General features: G+C 40.2%; 3 protein-coding genes across 3 annotated transcripts; 1 reads left to right on the top strand and 2 right to left on the bottom strand.

Annotated features, from left to right (window-relative positions):
* Nucleotides 1–96: 96 nt before the first annotated feature.
* Nucleotides 97–1,184, bottom strand: npb (neuropeptide B). Its single transcript, XM_073477619.1, has 2 exons — nucleotides 903–1,184; nucleotides 97–319 (listed from the first exon to the last, which is right to left on the bottom strand). The coding sequence occupies exons 1-2, from the start codon at nucleotides 1,164–1,166 to the stop codon at nucleotides 191–193; spliced, it is 393 nt and encodes a 130-aa protein (XP_073333720.1). The 5' UTR covers nucleotides 1,167–1,184; the 3' UTR covers nucleotides 97–190.
* A 1,267-nt stretch (nucleotides 1,185–2,451) lies between these two features.
* sgsh (N-sulfoglucosamine sulfohydrolase (sulfamidase)) lies at nucleotides 2,452–9,582 on the bottom strand. Its single transcript, XM_073462769.1, has 9 exons — nucleotides 9,281–9,582; nucleotides 7,989–8,149; nucleotides 7,800–7,905; nucleotides 7,330–7,697; nucleotides 7,144–7,225; nucleotides 6,844–7,047; nucleotides 4,601–4,767; nucleotides 4,292–4,509; nucleotides 2,452–2,793 (listed from the first exon to the last, which is right to left on the bottom strand). The coding sequence occupies exons 1-9, from the start codon at nucleotides 9,360–9,362 to the stop codon at nucleotides 2,610–2,612; spliced, it is 1,572 nt and encodes a 523-aa protein (XP_073318870.1). The 5' UTR covers nucleotides 9,363–9,582; the 3' UTR covers nucleotides 2,452–2,609.
* A 108-nt stretch (nucleotides 9,583–9,690) lies between these two features.
* On the top strand, nucleotides 9,691–17,443 carry slc26a11 (solute carrier family 26 member 11). The gene is made up of 15 exons (XM_073478925.1): nucleotides 9,691–9,777; nucleotides 10,715–10,926; nucleotides 11,042–11,282; nucleotides 11,567–11,759; nucleotides 12,267–12,352; nucleotides 13,153–13,375; nucleotides 13,561–13,739; nucleotides 13,892–13,964; nucleotides 14,767–14,878; nucleotides 15,011–15,066; nucleotides 15,268–15,408; nucleotides 15,502–15,629; nucleotides 16,218–16,317; nucleotides 16,433–16,566; nucleotides 16,725–17,443. The coding sequence occupies exons 3-15, from the start codon at nucleotides 11,073–11,075 to the stop codon at nucleotides 16,881–16,883; spliced, it is 1,794 nt and encodes a 597-aa protein (XP_073335026.1). The 5' UTR covers nucleotides 9,691–9,777; nucleotides 10,715–10,926; nucleotides 11,042–11,072; the 3' UTR covers nucleotides 16,884–17,443.
* Nucleotides 17,444–19,054: the final 1,611 nt, after the last annotated feature.

Here is a 19,054-nt window from a genome sequence, read left to right as displayed (position 1 = left end):
TAACCAAAGCAAAAACACTGAACAATGTTTGTGTTTTTAAATAAAAATAACATTCAGAGTCTGCAGCGGTCCATCATCGACAGTGATCATGTTTTCCTCACACATTCATTCCTTGATTCTTCGTTTCCAGAGAAGCGCTGCCTGGTCTCGGTTGGAGGACCAGGACTGTCTCTGCCGGTCCGACCGGGACTCACGCGGACAGGCAGTCCAGGGAGTCCAGGGTGAGGAAGACGTCCGCCTTGCACTGGAAGGTGCCCGTCCCGTCCCGCAGCAGCTCGCAGCTCTTCAGGTTTGGAGAGATGTCCTTGACGCAGATGGCCTAAACGATGGCAGAATTTAAAGTTAACAGTTGAAACTTTTAATTATTCTGCTCATCTTTTCAGAAGTCTCATCAAACTATTGAATTTATCTTTTAAATTAATGGCCAGATTATCACGACTATTCGTTTTGCAGTAATAATAGCAGGATGCCGCTAATTAGACAAATCACACATTTTCATCTGTTTCTATATTTTTTCAGATGTTTTCTGTAGATGATTATTTATTCTGTTAACTTTTTAATGACTGTCCGTCACCGTCGTTTAACGCTACCGGCTGCGCTTTGACCTGCAGCGCTCATGGTTTTGCGCCTTTACGCACGACTTGTTCAACTTTTACAATAATTTTGATCTCAACTGCCTTCATGAGACCAAAACAAAAGTAGAGTCTAATCTCTGACTAAGGTTTGTTTACTTGAAATATGTCCTTGTAATGCTGAGGTATCGTTATAAATGTGTTTGTTATGGTGCTGAAAGGAAAGACGCATTTACGCTCGTTTCTTCTTTATTTTATCGTCAGTTAATTTACAAAAAAACCAACTCCCTCAAACATGAATAAAGTTTGTAGTATATGAACTCTACTCACCATGCTTTTGAGGATGGAGATCTGCTTGTTAGTCTCTGGAATCACGCTGTTACCAGCTGTCTCCCCGCTGTCCAACAGCGTCTCTTCGGACTCGGACCTCCGGACGTACGGCGACCTCCTGATGCCGGAAAGCAAACCGGAGGCACGACCCACCGAGTAGTAACTGGGCCCGGTCGACTGCTTGTACCAGGCTTCGACTGGATGGCAGGAGACGAGCAGAGAGACGGCGACGCACACCACGGCAAACCTGACTGACCTCTCCATGTCTGGACCCGGCTTGGCACTTTCTTTACGCAGAGGACAAACGGCGCGTTTCTCGTCTGTTCTTAGTCAGAGGCCGACTTTATGTTTTGCTCGGTGTTTGGAAAACTTTCTGCTGCTTATATAGGCTGACTGGGGAGACGTTATCGTGACCCAGGACGTTCGTCAAATCAAAATTGAGGTGGGTGGATGATCATCCGGCGTGTGTGTGTGTGTGTGTGTGTGTGTGTGTGTGTGTGTGTGTGTGTGTGTGTGTGTGTGTGTGTGTGTGTGTGTTATAGAGTATGAGGGGGTTGGAGATGTATAGGGACGTCATCTCTTCTCTGACGCTTGTAAAAGTAAAACGGATTAACATCAGTGGACCAGGATGACATAAATGGTCAAAACTCAGAGATGTCAAGATAGATTATAAGTTAATGAGGATGTGCTTTTGTGTTTCACTAATTAGACATTTAGATTTAAAAAATCCTGAATGTCTAAAAACGTCTAATATATATATATATATATATATATATATATATATATATATATATATATATATATATATATATATATATATATACATACATACATACATACATACATACATACATACATACATATATATATATATATATATACATACATACACACATATATATATATATATATAAAGACTAACTCCTAGTTTGACACAGAAAATTCAGTTAAATTAAACAGATTTAGATTCATGAATAAAAGCCATGAAATCAGGTCAGTGCTTATCCACTGCACTGCACTGAATCAGTGCGCCTGACTTCAAAAGACTTCAAAAAGACTTCAACATGAGTGAAAATGGACAGATTAGGAGTGAAAGAAAAAATAAATGAGCAGATCAATCAACATAAGTGAATAATCGACTGATCCAAATTGTTCCAAAAGCTTTCTACATGGACAGACTGCGAATCACATCAAATTGGAGCTCTGAGGAATCAATAAAAACCCCTTTCCAGATTGATTTGCCGACCTCCCCAGTCATGCGTCATGAACTCCACCATCATGTAATCAACAGATCAGTAGGAGAACAACCATGATGGAGCCTACAACAGAGATGGATACATTTCTACATTTGTTTCAATTAAATAATTACAGAAACAGCGAGTGTGTAATCATGTTGCCTCTCTATGAAACAGGGTTATGAGGAGGTCTGGATGATGGGAAGATGTACCTTAAATGTATAGAAACAGATAAGAAGGACCACTGACCTGGATGATGAAATTATCTGGTAACATAAAGAAGAACAATACAACACTGAAAACAATGATAGGAATTAAGTTAATTCATGTTGAGTTTATTTTTGAGCACTAAAAGCAGCAAGGACATACAAAAATAAAATACAGATACAGTACATTTAATTTATATTACAAGAGGAATCATGTATGGGGACATCATGTCAATCAAGATGAGTAAAAGTACCATTACAGTCCATCAGAGTCCATTGTAGAGTGGTCTGCAGTGCGGCTCTAGTTTGTCCTCCAGGACGTAGTCAGGTCCACAGACCCAGGGGTCCCCTGTCTCCCACTGCCACTTCTGCAGACTCTGCCTCAGGCTCTCCAGCACGGTGCTGTAGGACGGGTCTGACACCAGGTTCCTTGTTTCCAGAAGGTCCGACCTGCGTTGTTCAAATTTAAACATCAGAAAACAGTCTCAGGGCCACTGCAAAGATTTTACAATTATTGAAGTCTCCATGTTCATAGGCGTGAATCCCAGGGGGACGGCGGGCACATGCACCAATTATAGACACACAAAAATGTGTTTTTAGGTTTCAAAAGAGTCTGTTGTTAATTTAATCATACCACTCAAAGAAGTAAAATGTATTTATAATTGTCACTAACCTTCATTTTCGATGCATTAAATTAAGCTACAGGTCGCTCTTTATGCTAATTAGTTAGTTAAGTAATTTAACTATAACTATATAAATGTTAATAATACAATCATAAACATGTTTATTGTTAGATTATAACACATTCATAAGTGCTTTGTAGACACTTAAGAACATTCATAAAAGCTTTATTTTGTGTTTCTTATGTGTTGACAATAGCATTGCAAATACATTTATTGAGTTTAGAGTAATTAACTTACCTATGATGTCATTGTCTTTGTAAAGATTAATACATCTTTTATTATGCGTTCAATTATTATATTGTTATTATATATTAATAATATATATTGTTATTATTCTATTATTACAATTCAATTGATCTTGCTTTAGATCCAGCATCTGCAAAAAGCTTAATCAACTGTTAATAAATGATAAGATAAACTAAGAAGAAACTGCTGAGTTTCTTGTAGGTGCCTATAAATGTCTTTTAATTTAACAATAAACATGTTTATGGAGCTATTATTAACACTTAGCTGCATATAGTCTTATGAACACATGTTACAATATGTTAATAACATCTTTTAAAAAGGACTTATAAGGGCCATATTGCTTGTTAACTCATGCTTATTGCAAAGACTTTAATATAAAGCGTTACTGGCTTCTCAAAGATAATTCATAATTTAAACACAAAATCTGCAATTAATTCTAATTAGTCCTATTATTGTTTTTATATACATATATATACACATATATACACATATATATACATATACATACATATACATACATATACACACATATATACACACATATATATACATACACATATATACACACATATATATACATACATATATACACATATATATACATATATACATATACACACATATATATACATATATACACATATGTATATATACATATATACATATATGTAAAATACCAGTCCATATCACTAAATGAGACTACCTCATGAATCTGATTGAGAGAATGCCAAGTGTGTGCAAAGCTGTCATCAAAGGAAAAGGTGGCTACTTTGAAGAATATTAAAAAAAACATATTCTGGTTTGTTTAACACTTTTTTGTTTACTGCATAATTCCATATGTGTTCCTTCATAGTTTTGATGTCTTCAGTATTAATCTACAATGTAGAAAATAATAAAAATAAAGAAAAAACATTGAATGAGAAAGTATTGTGTTCTAAATGTCCTTTTAACTGACTGATATTTATTTATGAACATGTTTCTCCTCCTGAGCTGATCACATGAAGAACACTAGGACAGACCTGGTGTCGTACAGCTCCCAGCGCTCTCTGTAGTAATACTGCTGCAGGCTTTTGAACCAGTGTGTGGGCTCACTCAGCCGGGTGCGGTTCAGCAGGTCCTGGAAGGTCGGTGACACATACAGGTCCTGGTCGATGGGGAAGGGCATGCGGTAGTGTAGGTTGTGGAGGAGGTGGTACGCCCCCTGGTGGACAGAGCGGGTTGGGTAGTACATGGTTATCTGCAATCAAAATGACAGAACAGCAGTCAGGGTCTGTTTCTGACAGTCAGTGGCGATGACATCCTGTCTGAAAGCAGCAGTGCTCACAGACCTCGTGGAGGGACTGGCTGGCGTACACGGTGTGCCAGCTGCTGGGCTCCGTGACTAGAGCAGGCAGTAAGGAGCGACCGGTGAGGTGGACCGGGGTGGTGGGGCTGCCGGGGAGGCTGTAGGATGGGTAGGGAACAGAGAACCAGTCCAGGATAGTGGGAGTAATGTCTGCCGGAAAAAGAGAGGGGGACGAAGAGAAAAAGAGAGAAAAGACAGTGAGAAAACAAGCGACCGGCTCATCTGAGACAAAACCTTAAATTCCAATTTAATGTTATTACTAATACAGTAATAATCAGGCTTGGGGAGTAACGAAATACATAATACATACATACAAGAAAAAGCAACTTTTCTGGTGAGGTTACTGAAAAAAGATAATTAGAGTACATATACATTCAGTAAAACAGGGGATTACTGACAGGATTACAATTTCAAAATAGAGAATGATATACAGTACTAGTCTGTAACTATGCACATGTGCACACACAACATCACTCTGGTCTTAAGTGAAATACACATGCAAATTCTTGCAGAATACATACTCGTTATTAAGATTAAACTTTCCTATTGATATTTCTTCTCTTTTCTCTTTTGCATTTGTGTGGTACTGGGGTAATCCAAAAGAGAAAGTAATCCAGTTACATTACTATTGTGATACTTGGATTAGTTTACTGACTACATTCTTTACAATCCTTGATAAATGGCACCTACTTTGCTCAGATGAGGGCTTGAACATTTTTTCTATCTTTTCTTTTCTACTTTATCGATGGTGATATGTTGTGGTTTCTTTCTTGTGACAAATGTACTTATTGTAAGTCACTTTGGACAAAAGTGTCTGCTAAATGCCCTAAATGTAATGTAAATGTTAACAAGTAATTAGTAACTTTATTACTTTATAGTTAGATGCTTACATACTTGCCATGGTTTACCGCACATTATCTTCTGCAGACATTTACAGTATATCACAACTGTTTCTATCGTTTGTTGTTACTATTGTTTAATTGATGTTATTTTCATACTTGCATTTATGGATCATATTCAGTTTATTTTATGGATCTGATGCAGATGTATCATTCTTAAGTCTCCCTCTTGTGGCTGACTGAGCACATCAAAAGAAACACACTGACTGAGGCAGGGAACCTAAAGAAGAAGGAAGGGTCATTACGTCACCAAATCTTTCATTGCGGCCAAACTGTGGTTACAGTTGTATTGAAGTCTATGAGAGATGCATGGTGAAACACACTGAAGCCTAACCTATCTAGGTCATATGACTTCTGATGAAGAAACGCCTCCATAAAATTAAAGAACACACTTCAGGGAATAGGTTAACGCTATTTTTTCCCCAAATGATTGACAGGGCTGATAGTATTGTGATCAAACAGGGCAGGTCTGACCAAATATTGCTGGGAGACTGAGACTGTAATTACACTGTGAACAGGAGCCTTTCCTAGAGGAAATTGAGGGACAAACTACATGTTGATAAAAAAACAAAACAAAACAAAACAAAAAACAGTTATTAACCTACTCTCTGCAGTGTGTCCTTTCAGTTTCTAGAGGCTTTTCTTTATCAGAAATTATACAACGTAAATATGTTTTTGTGAGTTTCTCCATCAATCATCCATAGACTTCAATACAGCTGTCACTACAGCCTGGCACCGAAGCAAGATTCAGTGATGTAATGACCCTTCCTTCTTTTTCAGGTTCCTTGGTTTGAGGGGGCTCAAGATAAATCTAGGCAGTCAGAAGATGATAAAGTAAAGAAGAAAAATAAAAAGTATCACTGTGACATGAAATTCTTTTAGATGTTTCTGACTTTTATTTTCTTTTTACTTTTTTTAGCCTATTAATATCATTGGGTTCAAACTATCTGAGAATGAGAAACATCACTCTGTGGTTGACCTGCTCATAACTCATTACTCACTGACGCAGTAACATGTGATGAGGGGTCAGACAGGAGTACTTATTATACTGTAGTATGGAAGATAGCAGATATTGCGTCATTTTATGTTGTCACTTGGGAGCTGCTGGTGTAAGTACTAAACTAGAATCTTACTATCTATCTGCTATAGACACTGTGCTCACAGTGAGTGGTTGCTAGACTTTACAGTCTATATATTAAAAAAAACTTAAATTTTCGACTTGCAGTGACAGCTGTTCTGATCTAAGGCTATGCATCTATCCACTACCACTTCATTTATCTATTAGAAATAGGATCCGGCTCCACCCCAGCTGCCACCTGTCTCTTACCCAGCAGGCTGACGTAAGCCTGGCTGGTGTCTCCCCATCGCTCCCTGTGCTCTGGAGAGGACACCAGCATGGGCTCTGCTGTCCCGGAGCGGTACAGGTTGGTTCTGCCATTGGGGAAGGGGATGCCGTTATCGGAGCTGTAGATGACCAGAGTGTCGTTCTCATAACCAGCTTCCCTGAGCTCCTGAAGAACCAAACCGATACCTGCAGAGGAGATTTACACCACCATAACTTGAATCTAACATGAATGGCCTCTCTTCATCCTCCTTATTTATAGCATGTGTAGGTGTTGATACATACCTTGGTCCAGCCTGCTAACTGTGGTGTACTGTGCAGCTAAGTCGGCTCGTGCTGCAGGCGTGTCCGGCACAAAAGGAGGAACCTGAAGTACACGAGATGAGGGCAGACCATAGTATTGAGTGTTAGGAGCTCTGTGATTTGATTCATGGATCAAACTTTTGAGCCTGCATATCTTTTAGTACTGACCTTCACTTGTTCTGGTGTGTAATATTCGGGTGTCCAGTCAGGTATTCTACCCATCCCCATTTCACCATTCCCAAACTTCTCACAGAACGCTCCATACTGGGGCTGCGAGTGTCCACATCGGTGGGTGTCATGGAAGGCGACATAAAGGAAAAACGGCCTCTCTTCATCTTTTCTATTCTCTTTATTCTCTTCTGTCTTACGCCTTCGTTCAAACACTTCCTCTTTATGGGTCTGGAAAAACTTGCGGACCAGGAGTTTGATGCGGGTGATGTTCCTCCCCACCTGGAGGACAGAGTTGGTCTCCTCTGTGTAGGCATAATCAAAAGGATACACAGGTCCAGGACCAACGTGCTTCTTCCCAATAATACCTGAGAGAGTAAAACAAAAAGAGTGTGGGGGAGAAATGGTGATAAAAAGCAAGAGTGTGTGTGAAAGTACACTTGAATTAAGCTGGTCACTTTGTTACTAACCTGTGTGTACGTTGGCTTTGCTGAGGAGCAGCGGCAGACTTTGGACTCCGTCAAACGAGTTGAAGTGGTGAACACCCTGATGAAGCCCGTACATGCCGTTCTGGTGCTGACAACACATCAAACAGACCTTAATATCGTAACTGCATGCACAAATGAGAAGTATCCATAGGTGTGTGTGTGTATTTTTACCTGCGGCAGGCCGGTAAGGATGGTGGAGCGGCTGGGAGAGCAGCTGCTGACAGAGGTGAAGGCGTTGCTGAACACCAGACTACGTTTGGCCAGAGAGCGCAGGTGGGGGGTGTGGACCACAGAGTTGTTATACACCTCCGTCTCAAAACCGGCATCATCAGCTGAAAGAGGGAAAACACACGCTTATTAGCTCTTACACTACATATTCTTAAAAACTCTCCGGTTCGTGTGAAATGACAATACATTGTGAGATGATATAAATTTGTCAGGAACTTCAACATACTGTTTATATAATCTTGGGACCTACTAGTTCAGACTTTTTAAATAACCAAAGGTGCAACTCAAGATGTAATGTAATGTTGTATTGCCGACTTGTATTGAATGTTCATCAAACTAAGGTAATGTTGTTCGACAGAGCAAAGGAAACAATACTGAGAGAGTGACAGAATTATGAATACCTTGGTATCTGGATAGATGATAAACTCACATTCAAATATCACATTGACAATCTGGTCAACAAAATACATTTTTAAAAAATTGGTTTCTTATATCGACATAGAACTAACTTTTCTATGTTTTGTAGGAATTTTGAATAAATTAAACAGAACATAGCCACAGTTAAATATAACTCTGACAAGCAGGAAGTAATTAATGTATTATTCATTTTAGTTGGTTTCTTGCATATTCAAAAATAAGTAAGGATTGCAAGCCTTATTCATAGATTACGAAGGCTAGCCTTGCTTTGGATGAAACTGCATTGGTTGGGTGACTAATTAATACTCCAGGAAGAAACATATATTGTACGTATGGAATGTCTTCCAGCCTATATTTAAGGAATAATAATAATCTAATGTATAGTCTTTTTAATGTGCGTTATTGAAATATTTTTAAGCAAACTCTCTTGCACCAGGACGATCTTCCACATCATTTGTTGGTTATTCATTTGTCCATCTCTATTTTATGTATGTTTGTGTGTGTGTGTGTGTGTGTGTGTATGATTTGGTGGTGGAGCTGGGAGTGTTTGGAGCCACAAACAAACTCTTGTTAAGGGCCACCAAAATCCAAGGGCCAGCCTTGTTTACGGTGCTGCTGAACTGCACTGTACTTTACAGAGAGGTGTTTCTGTTATTCTGTCCCCCCAATATTTACATCAATGGGAGCAGGCTAAATTACAGACTGCATTAGCTTTAGCCAGGTGTACCTAATAAACTGTCAAATGAGCTCAAAAGGCATTTCCAGTCTTTAAAACTGACACAGCTCACCGCTGTATGGAGGTGTAAAGGTTCACTCACCAATTATCAGGAGGACATTTCTTGTCTTTGACTCTGCGGTGCAACATGATGCCAAAATGAGAAAAACCAACTCAAGCAGCATGATGGTGATTATATCTCTTCACTGTTTCCCCCCAAAATTGAGCCTACTAAGCCTCAAAGTCTCTGCTGGTTTGGCTTTGAAACATTTCTCACGCGTCACAACAATTATATCCAGTAATTTGAATAAATTCAGTCGTCAAAATCAACATGTAAAGTGGCGAGTTGGTTGAGACTGCGGTGTGTCGGGACGCGTCTTGACGTCTTCCTCAAACAACTTAAGCCCCGCCCCCTGTTGTCACATGACAGACGTCACGTGAGGAGAGACAACAGGAACTGGTGGCTCGCGCTTCATCAGCGAAGTGACAGATTTTTAGGAAGTGGGCTTAACAAAAGGAACAAAAGCTGTGTGACAGAAAAGGACCTGAAAATCACAGCTGACCCGCTGAATAATGAGCAAAGAGAAGGCGCCGGGTTGGGTAAGAGTTTTTATTTCATTTTTCTTTCTATTTCTATTTTATTTTATTGTGTCGTTTTTTTCTACTCTATTCTGTTGTGCTGTTTTTCTAGGCTATTTTATTCTCTTTTGTTCTATTCAGTAGTTTTTCTGCTCTTTTCTATTCTACAGTGAAGTTGTTTTTTGCCTGTTTTTGTCTATTGTATGCTGTTGTATATTTTTCTGTTGTATTATATTTGTGTTGTTATGCTTTTTTTTTTTTTTTTTACTTTTGTATGTTTTTCCAATGTGTTCAGTTCAATTCTGTTTTAAAATTCAAAGGCTTTATTGGCATGAAAGCCTCAAGACACAATTTCCCCAAAGCATCGAGGTTCAAATATAAGTGCAAGTGCAAGTACCCAAAAAAATGTCACTCTTCCCTTTCTGTTCTACTGTGTTGTTTTTCTGTTCTGTTATCCTCTTCTCCCCTTCTGTTTGTTACAGTCACACAGCTGTGCTATTTACTCACATTCTTCCACTTTGTCAATGCAAAATCTAATCGTTCAATCAATTGTTAGAAGATTTTACAGCCCACACATCATAAACATATTATAGGACACAATGGGAGATAAAATTATCACACTGTAAGTTGAGGGTGCTGTTAACTCACATAATACTGAGTGAGCATGTGGGTGAATATTTCATAGTGAGGGAGTTTTATGGCTTGTAGGTGATTGTGGAGAAAAGTTATGTCTGCTGTAAAACAACCAGGTATGCAAATCGCTGCGCTGTCATCATGTGATCATTATATGAATATGAAGACTAAAAAGCTGGTGACAGAAAGACTTATGGAATATCTGTCCTCATGTGTTAAAAACTTAAACTTGTAAGCAGATGTGTCGTAAGTGGTTATCACATGTGACCTGACAGGTTGCAAGTCAGTTGATGGATGACTTTTTTTTTTGTTCTTTTACACCCAGATCACAACGTGCGTCAGAAGATATGTTGTCTACTCCCTGTGATGTGCTGTGTATCGGTCCAGAAAAACACTCGGACAAACTGACACATGATTGCACACAGAGCACTTCTTTGTCTTCTTTCCCTGACTACTGGGTCTGTGGGGAAAGAGGAGCCGAACCAAAGCCAGAGGAACCAAGCAGCACCTCCCAAAAGCTGATGTCTGACATTTAAAGTAAAGGAGGAAACTTAATTGCTTTATTGTTTTATCTCCCCACATTTGCAGACATTTGAATATGTAGAAAGTCACTTTATTAGTGTGCATTTGTTGCTGTCGTCCTTCTCTCCAGGTTCTCTTTCCTCAACTCTAATTCTTGAGCAATGGACCAGCCTCTTCTGGGACGAGTGTCGGCTGCCGGCCGGGACTGCTGCTCTTACAGCACCCTTAAGGCCTGGCTGCCCGTCCTCTCCTGGCTGCCTGGATACAAGCTGAAGTGGCTTAAGATGGACCTGCTCGCAGGCCTCACAGTCGGGCTGACGACTGTCCCGCAGGCTCTGGCTTATGCTGAAGTAGCCGGTCTTCCTGTGCAGGTGAATCTTGCCTGGATTGTCTGTGAAGGTTCATCTTTGGGATTCATCTTCCATTTAGTCATTTAGAAGTGTGCATCTGCTCTGTGTTTTTGTCACTTCTTTCTCGACAGGTGAATGTAAAAATAAACTCCACACGTGCATCGTTCTGACCAGTAAAACATTCAAGTGACGTAACGAGAAAAAACTAGTGAAAAAAAAAATTGAGTGGAGGAGGACTTTAATCAGCAACGCAAATAAATGTTAGTTGTTGCTCTCTTTTAATCTAAAATCATTTCTCTCCACAGTACGGACTCTACTCTGCATTCATGGGGGGATTCATCTACACCCTCCTAGGGACCTCTAAGGATGTGACACTGGGTCCCACAGCCATCATGTCTCTCCTGTGTTTCTCCGTGGTGGGGGGGCAGCCAGACCGAGCCGTGCTGCTCAGCCTCCTCTGTGGACTCATCCAGGCAGTAATGGCATTACTGAGATTAGGTGAGAGGAGGGCTGCTGAGGTCATGTGAAAACCTTGTGACACCAGTTTTGGGGGTTTTCTAAATTTAGTCGACACTCGTGACATCGGGTGGATGTGGATGAACTTACAAAAGGCATTTTTAGCAAAAAAAAAATTAGTTTTTATTCACAATACTAGACATTGTTTTTAGCTATGTGCAATGACATTTTAGCATTATCTAATTTTCCGTAAAGATTTAGGGTGTGCTCTGTATCAAAACCTGATATAGCAATATCACAAAATTAAACTAATTGTTTAGAAAATAGAGAGAGAGGGAGTCATTTAGAAAATTGCAAAGGTTTAGAGACAGAACTGCAGAGACTGTGAAGAAACAGGACAGCCACTTCCCACCACAACATCAATGACTTTCCGTGCCTAACCACAAACACATTTTTGTGGCATCTGTGGATCTCAACACGCTGTCCCTTTTTGGTTCAAGGTTCGTTTTATGGCTTCGTAAATCATTCATTACTTTGCATCTTCTGCAGGTTTCCTGCTGGACTTCATCTCTTTCCCTGTAATAAAAGGCTTCACTTGTGCTGCTGCAGTAACCATTGGCTTTGGCCAAGTCAAGGTGAGATTTAATCTCATGCACAAACACACACAGACACACACAGTGACTCCAGTTTCACATTTAAAGTTAATAGACTTAAAAATGGTGTCTCTTGTAGATATTTCGTCTAGCATCTGGTACTCTTGTCGCCCGTGGTCTAAGGTCCCGGTCCAGACAAACTCCAGAGCCACTGGCTGCATGGCTAACTGAGCCATGAGCTAGTTAGCTAACGGCAGCAGTTGACGCTTACTCTGGTGATAAGCTGCCCCCTATGTTTTTGCACCTACCTACAAATAACACCCTTAAGGATTTGTGTTTATCCCGTCACTGTGACCTGTGACCACTGTATACACTGTCAAATCAAATCAATTTTATTTATAAAGCCCAAAGTCACATTGCCAATCTATGTAGTGAACGGCATCATCTGTCCTTAGACCCTCGCTTCGAGTGAGGAAAAACTTCCAATGATTTAAAAAAAAAGAAAAACTTTTAACTGGGGGATAAAGATGGAAGAGCCACAGAGGAGGGCTGCCTCTCCAAGTGCTGACAGACATGCAATAGATGTCCAGCAATTAGAGCTAGGGTTTCCATAATTGAACCTCTTGTTTTTATCTACTGTTGCCTCAGCAGTTTTAATCTATAATGAGGTAAGATTTAGTCTTCTGAGCTGCTGCTGATGTGGTTCATTTGGTTGTGCAAACCCATCTTGTAGTTACTGTTTCTATCTTAAAAGCAGGAGAGAACTCCTCTTGTTCAGATTTGCGACTCTTCTGAGTGTCAGTGGTTGCAGCTGATGCCAGTCCTGTTTTTCCTGTTTGCAGAATATTCTTGGACTTCAGGGAATTCCCCAGGAGTTCTTCCTGGAGGTTTACTACACCTTCTACAAGATCCCAGAAGCCAGGATAGGTGACGTGGTTCTGGGTCTGCTTTGTCTTGGTCTGCTGGTCATGTTGTTGTTTATGAAAGAGAGTCTGGGCTCTGACAACGCTCCCTACTCCAGCTGCTCCAGAGTCGCCAGGAAACTAGTGTGGACTGTTGCTACCAGTCAGTACCTTTTTGTGTGTGTGTGTGTGTGTGTGTGTGTGTGTGTGTGTGTGTGTGTGTGTGTGTGTGTGTGTGTGTCACATACATGTATGCCAATTACAGTGTATGAATCTGATTTTTTTTAGATACACTTTTCTCAAACCTCCCTCTTTTCTCCAATCTGTACATTTTTCTCTCTTTGTCAGTGCGTAACTCTCTGGTGGTCCTGGCCGCATCCTTCATAGCATTTTCCTGGGATGCTTACGGTCATCACGTGTTTACAATCACCGGGAAAACTTCCCCGGGGCTCCCACCATTCGAGCCCCCACCCACCACGGACACCACAGCCAACGGCACAGTCGTCTCTTTTGGAGAGATTGTAGAGGTAAGGAGCAGAGAGACATTGCTGGCCACAGGGAGACGGCCGGGAATTTTTTCACTAAATGTTTTAGTTGCAACTTTCACTTCCTCATTTCTATCCAGTTTGCAGGAAGAGCAGCTGACTAACCGGTCCTCCTCTGTGTGTGTATTGTGCAGGGCTTTGGAGGTGGGCTTGCTGTGATTCCCTTCATGGGTCTGTTGGAGAGCATTGCTATTGCTAAAGCTTTTGGTAAGTGTTTCATCCACGCTCATGGCATAGCACTAGAGAGCCTGTTGGTTGGTCAGTCCATCACATTAGTTCAGACTAAAATATATCCACAGATATCGAATGCATTGTGATTAAATTTAGTACAGACATTGATGTCCCCTTCAGGATGAATTCCTAAAACTTTTCCTCTATGCCATCATTATACCACATTTTTCATTACTACTTGTACTACTTAGTACTTTGGTTTATAACAAAATACCTGAGGTGGGAGTAACTTATAGTACAGCTACTCAAAGTACAGCAATTAAATCATTTTTGGGGGTAATTGTACTTTTATAGTACAAGTACAAATAATTTTTTAAGTCTGAAGAAACAGAAACCCCTTTGATTGAATGCCCGCCATTGACAGTGCATTCAACATACATGGTTAAAAAGTAACTAATGCTCTGAGTAGTGTTTGAGTGGAATACTTCTTGTATTGTGTGATATTTCAGTAATTTAACTGTACTTGTACTCTAATACAGATTTTCAATATTCTTTTCACCACTGCTAATATCAGCAAAACAAGTGACATCCCAATTAGCCTCAGAACTACTTTGGTTTTGTGCTAATTAACAAGTGTTAGCATGCTAACAATTGTAAACATAGTACACATTATAACTGCTAAACATCAGCATTGTCATTGTGAGCATGTTAGCATTTTGCAGCCTCACAGATCCGCTAGTGTGGCTGTTCTCTACACAGAATCCTAGTTTTAGATAATCAAGGCAGCCAAAAAATGAGTGTTTCATCTGATTGCTTCGAACTTCCTGTTTCTCCTCAGCCAGTCAGAACGACTACAGAATCGATGCCAACCAGGAACTGCTGGCAATTGGTGTGACCAACATCATGGGTTCCTTTGTTTCAGCCTACCCGGTCACTGGCAGCTTTGGGAGGTGTGTGTCTGTCTGTGTGTCTGTGAGAGAGAGAGAGAGAGAGAGAGAGAGAGAGAGAGAGAGAGAGAGAGAGAGAGAGAGAGTTCAGATGTTAACAGTATTTACAGTGTCATGTTTTCTCCTCACATCCAGGACAGCAGTGAACTCCCAGACTGGTGTTTGCACTCCAGCTGGAGGGATCGTCACCAGTGAGTCCTGACACCTTCACAGTATCTCTTCTGCCCTCTTGTGGCGGTCTGTGTTATCACATATTATGTCATAGAGGACAGAGGTAGAGGTGTTAAACGAAACAATAAATACTGGCTTCAAAAGACATGACAACAAAGACAACGTGACTCTTAAACTAAGGCATTTTCTCTTAATTTCACCTTCTCTCTCTGTTTTTGCAGGTGTGATAGTATTGCTTTCCCTGGCGTTCCTCATGCCGGCCTTCTACTATATCCCCAAAGCTTCTCTGGCTGCTGTTATTATCTGTGCCGTTGCTCCCATGGTAGATTACCAGGTTGTGGCTAAGATGTGGAGGATACGCAGTAGGTGTCTGCTCAGGTTTTCACTGAAGTGTGTCTCACATGTGTCTGTTTGTTTAAATATGGTCTCATGCTCACATAATGTATCCTCCACAGAACTGGACCTGCTGCCTTTTTTCGTGACATTCCTGATGAGTTTCTGGCAGGTGCAGTACGGCATCTTAGGAGGTGTAGCTGTATCTGGAGCCATGCTGCTGTACAACATTGCAAGACCACGGATAAAGGTATCATAATAATCTGCACAGGATTGTGAGTGTGACAATTTGAAGAAGAATCTACAAAGACATATGTAGCCTTTCATTGCCAGCACTCAAGTGTTGCATTGCTTGTGTGATCTGTAAAGGTACAACAGTCATTTGCTTGTGTTCGAGGCAAACACACTAAAACCCAACATATCTATGTTGTATGACTTCTGATGGAGAAAGGCCTCTAGAAAATGAAAGAACACACTTCAGAGAGAAGGTTAATGACTGATTTTATTTCCTCAAATGATCACCATGACCATATATTGTTGATGAGACTGCAATTACACTGCTAACAGGAGCCTTTCCCAAATGTTATCAAGGCATGAACTTTGTACCAATAAATCAAGGAGTCCTTGCAGATCCTATATATAGACTTCAATAAAGCTGTCACCACAGTCTGGCACCAAAGCAAGATTCCATGACATAATGGCCCTCAGTTCTTTTTTAGGTTCCCTGGATAAGATGAGGAAGTTTGAGGCTGGAGTCTGTTGAACATAATAAAGTCATGGTGCCTAATGGTGCCAGAGTAGCAGGTGATGTATATGTGTATGTGCTATTTGTGTGCAGTTGTCTGATCATGGTGTGCTGGTGATGGAGTTGAACAGTGGACTCAGCTTTCCTGCCACAGAGTATCTCAGCCACGTCATACACACTCAGGCTCTGCAGGGTAAAGACATGCTTATCTTTGGTTCGAGGACACTTGCATGACACAGTCATGTGTGGTGATTTCTCTCTTTCTGTGTTTCCTCTCATTTACTGTCCTCCTAACGTCTCCCCCCCAGCGTCGCCTCCGCGGTCAGTTGTCCTGGATTGCCATCATGTCAGCGCCATAGATTACTCTGTGATCAGCGAGCTCAGGGACCTGCTGAGGCAGTTCAAACTGCGAGATGTGCAACTGGTCTTTTCAAGATTGCAGGTATGACCTATTGGCCTTAGGAATGATACATTTGTTCATTTTAAATTTCAAAATAAAACGTTTTTTCTTGTTTGGGGCTAAATTCAAATCTTAACAACACAGCATGACAAAATGCATGTTCTTCCCTCTTCCACTCAAACTCTGTTTCTGTCTTTTAGCCTTCTGTTCTGGAGGTCCTCCTAGCAGCTGACCTGCAGGGCCTCAGGTATACAGACAGTGTGGAGGCAGCACTGCAGGTGGAGTCAGAAACCTCCCCAATGACTGAACTTGCCAATCACAGACGGGGGAGTCGGATTGATACAGGAAAGAAGCAATAAAGCAACAACATCGATCATTGACGTATCTAATCTGGGATTGCTGGGCCATGACCTACCTCCAACAACCGATTTACTGGCTGTTAGGTGTACGACTGCGGCCAGGAGCCAAGTGATGTCACTCTTTTTCCCGTCAGAAGAAAGTGTTGCGGTGAATTTTTTATCTGCTATACTTGACTTTGCAAATTACAACACTACATTACCATTGCACAGCAACATTGGACCATGTTGCTGTGTCAATAGTGTTTTTATATGCTTTTAAGGGACATTATGTATTTGGTATGAATGAAGAATTTAGAGAAATAATATAAACAGAATAAGAACGACAGGTGTGTAAAAGATGAACAAAACAGAGCAAAGCTGTACATATACACATATGCCACCAATCATGAGTTGTTTAATGTATCCATGTAAAGGAAATGTAAATTAATTGAGTTATTTTATTTTATGTTGGTAAAGAAATGTTGCCAAGGCGGTGGCAAAATGTTTCTAATTGACTTACATGATTAACCCAAATCACAACTGTACGAGGACTTTTACTAAATATAATGTTTACATTTTTATATTTATTCATCTGTGTGTGTTTTTGTGTGTGTGTGCATGCAGAAATGCTTTCCTATGTTATAATGAATTTGCACTTTTGTACAAAAGATATATTTAATTTGATTTCAATTCAAATGGATTTTATGACATGATGTGACACAGATTGCTGTAGCAAGCATTTAGATATTTAAAAGCTAAATATAAATTAGAAAACATACCATGACAAATTAACATACTGTAGCAAAGGAACATATTACAGGACATAACAAATAATCTGTACTGAAATAAAAAAATATGTCATAAAATACACATTCATGCTCCAAAGGGGAAGTACCCCATAATAATGTTTTAACAAAACGACAAAAACTCATCCCAGCATCATTTTCCACAAAATGGTGTCGTCATAGAGGGGCTCTAATACTAATATTATAAGTGACTCATCTGTGATCCAGCAGCATAAGTGTCAAAAAACACAGATTTTCTGGCAATAAGAGATTTCTGGTGATTTCACATGGGGTTTTAACATTACATAAAATAGATTCTAATGAAAAAATCTATGACAAGACCTTTATACCACTGGCAGTATCTACCAATCCATGGCCTGAACAGCTCCTTGCTTCCAGTATTTTCAAGCTTAAAGACAACCTCAGACATGAAGTGTATTTCTTTTATACAGTAAATTTGTAATTAAGGCAGCATTATATAACTTTTTAGCCGTAAAATAACAGCTTCAAAATCATGTTGATGGTACAGTGCCTTGTAACAGGGTGAATGGTGTCTCTGTCTCAGCAACTCCACCCTCCTTTCACTTGTTTCTGCACTATGTAACTTCAGTGAGAGGGTAGGATCACAGCGTTACATACATGTTTTCAACACATAACATTATTACGTAATGAGTTTTGTTTGTAGTTAGCACCTACATTACGTCTGACAAACTATTACAGACCAGGGATTTACGACAGTGGTGTCACACTCAGAAACCATGAGTTGACCATAACCATAATGTTGCTTTAAATTAGATCACTTTGTTTTTAATCAGTCTCAAAGAAACTCACATTGAATCTCAAATGAGGTTGACATTTCTGGTTTTGATTATCATGGATTGCCATCACAAGTGGCATACACATTCATGTCCCCTTCAGGATGAATTGAAATCACATCAGTGACCCCCTGACTTTTCCTCTGTTGTAAAACATCAAAACATCCAAGAGGGAGTGAATACTATCAATAGGCACTGCAATGATCTGTTGGTTTTATCGAACTATAAAGGATATAATCAGCTAATTTTCTAGATAAGCATCCATTGTATCTGGATAAATCAAAAACCATAAAGTACTTAAAATGTCAGCATAAAAGCTGAAAAGGCATTTTTACCACACCTAGTGTATCAAGTGAGTCAAAAGTCCAGTCCTTCAATGGGCCAAAAGCTGGTGTCACGCACTAAAGGAGGGAGTGTGTGTGCTCTTTGGGTCACTGAATCTAGTTTCATACATCATCCTGATTACATAAACTAATGGCTGCACACAATTTGAGTAATTATTTACCAGGCTGTTGCACCACCGGGAAAAGTTTCTGATCAGAACCTCCCCTCCCAGTCAATTCCCTATGAGTGCCCCTATCAGTTCGGTATT

Source organism: Pagrus major, chromosome 1 (assembly GCF_040436345.1).
Source record: "Pagrus major chromosome 1, Pma_NU_1.0".
In the NCBI taxonomy this organism is placed as follows: domain Eukaryota; kingdom Metazoa; phylum Chordata; class Actinopteri; order Spariformes; family Sparidae; genus Pagrus; species Pagrus major.
The sequence above is the reverse complement of the archived record's forward strand: the minus strand, read 5'-3'. Positions and strand labels throughout refer to the sequence as shown.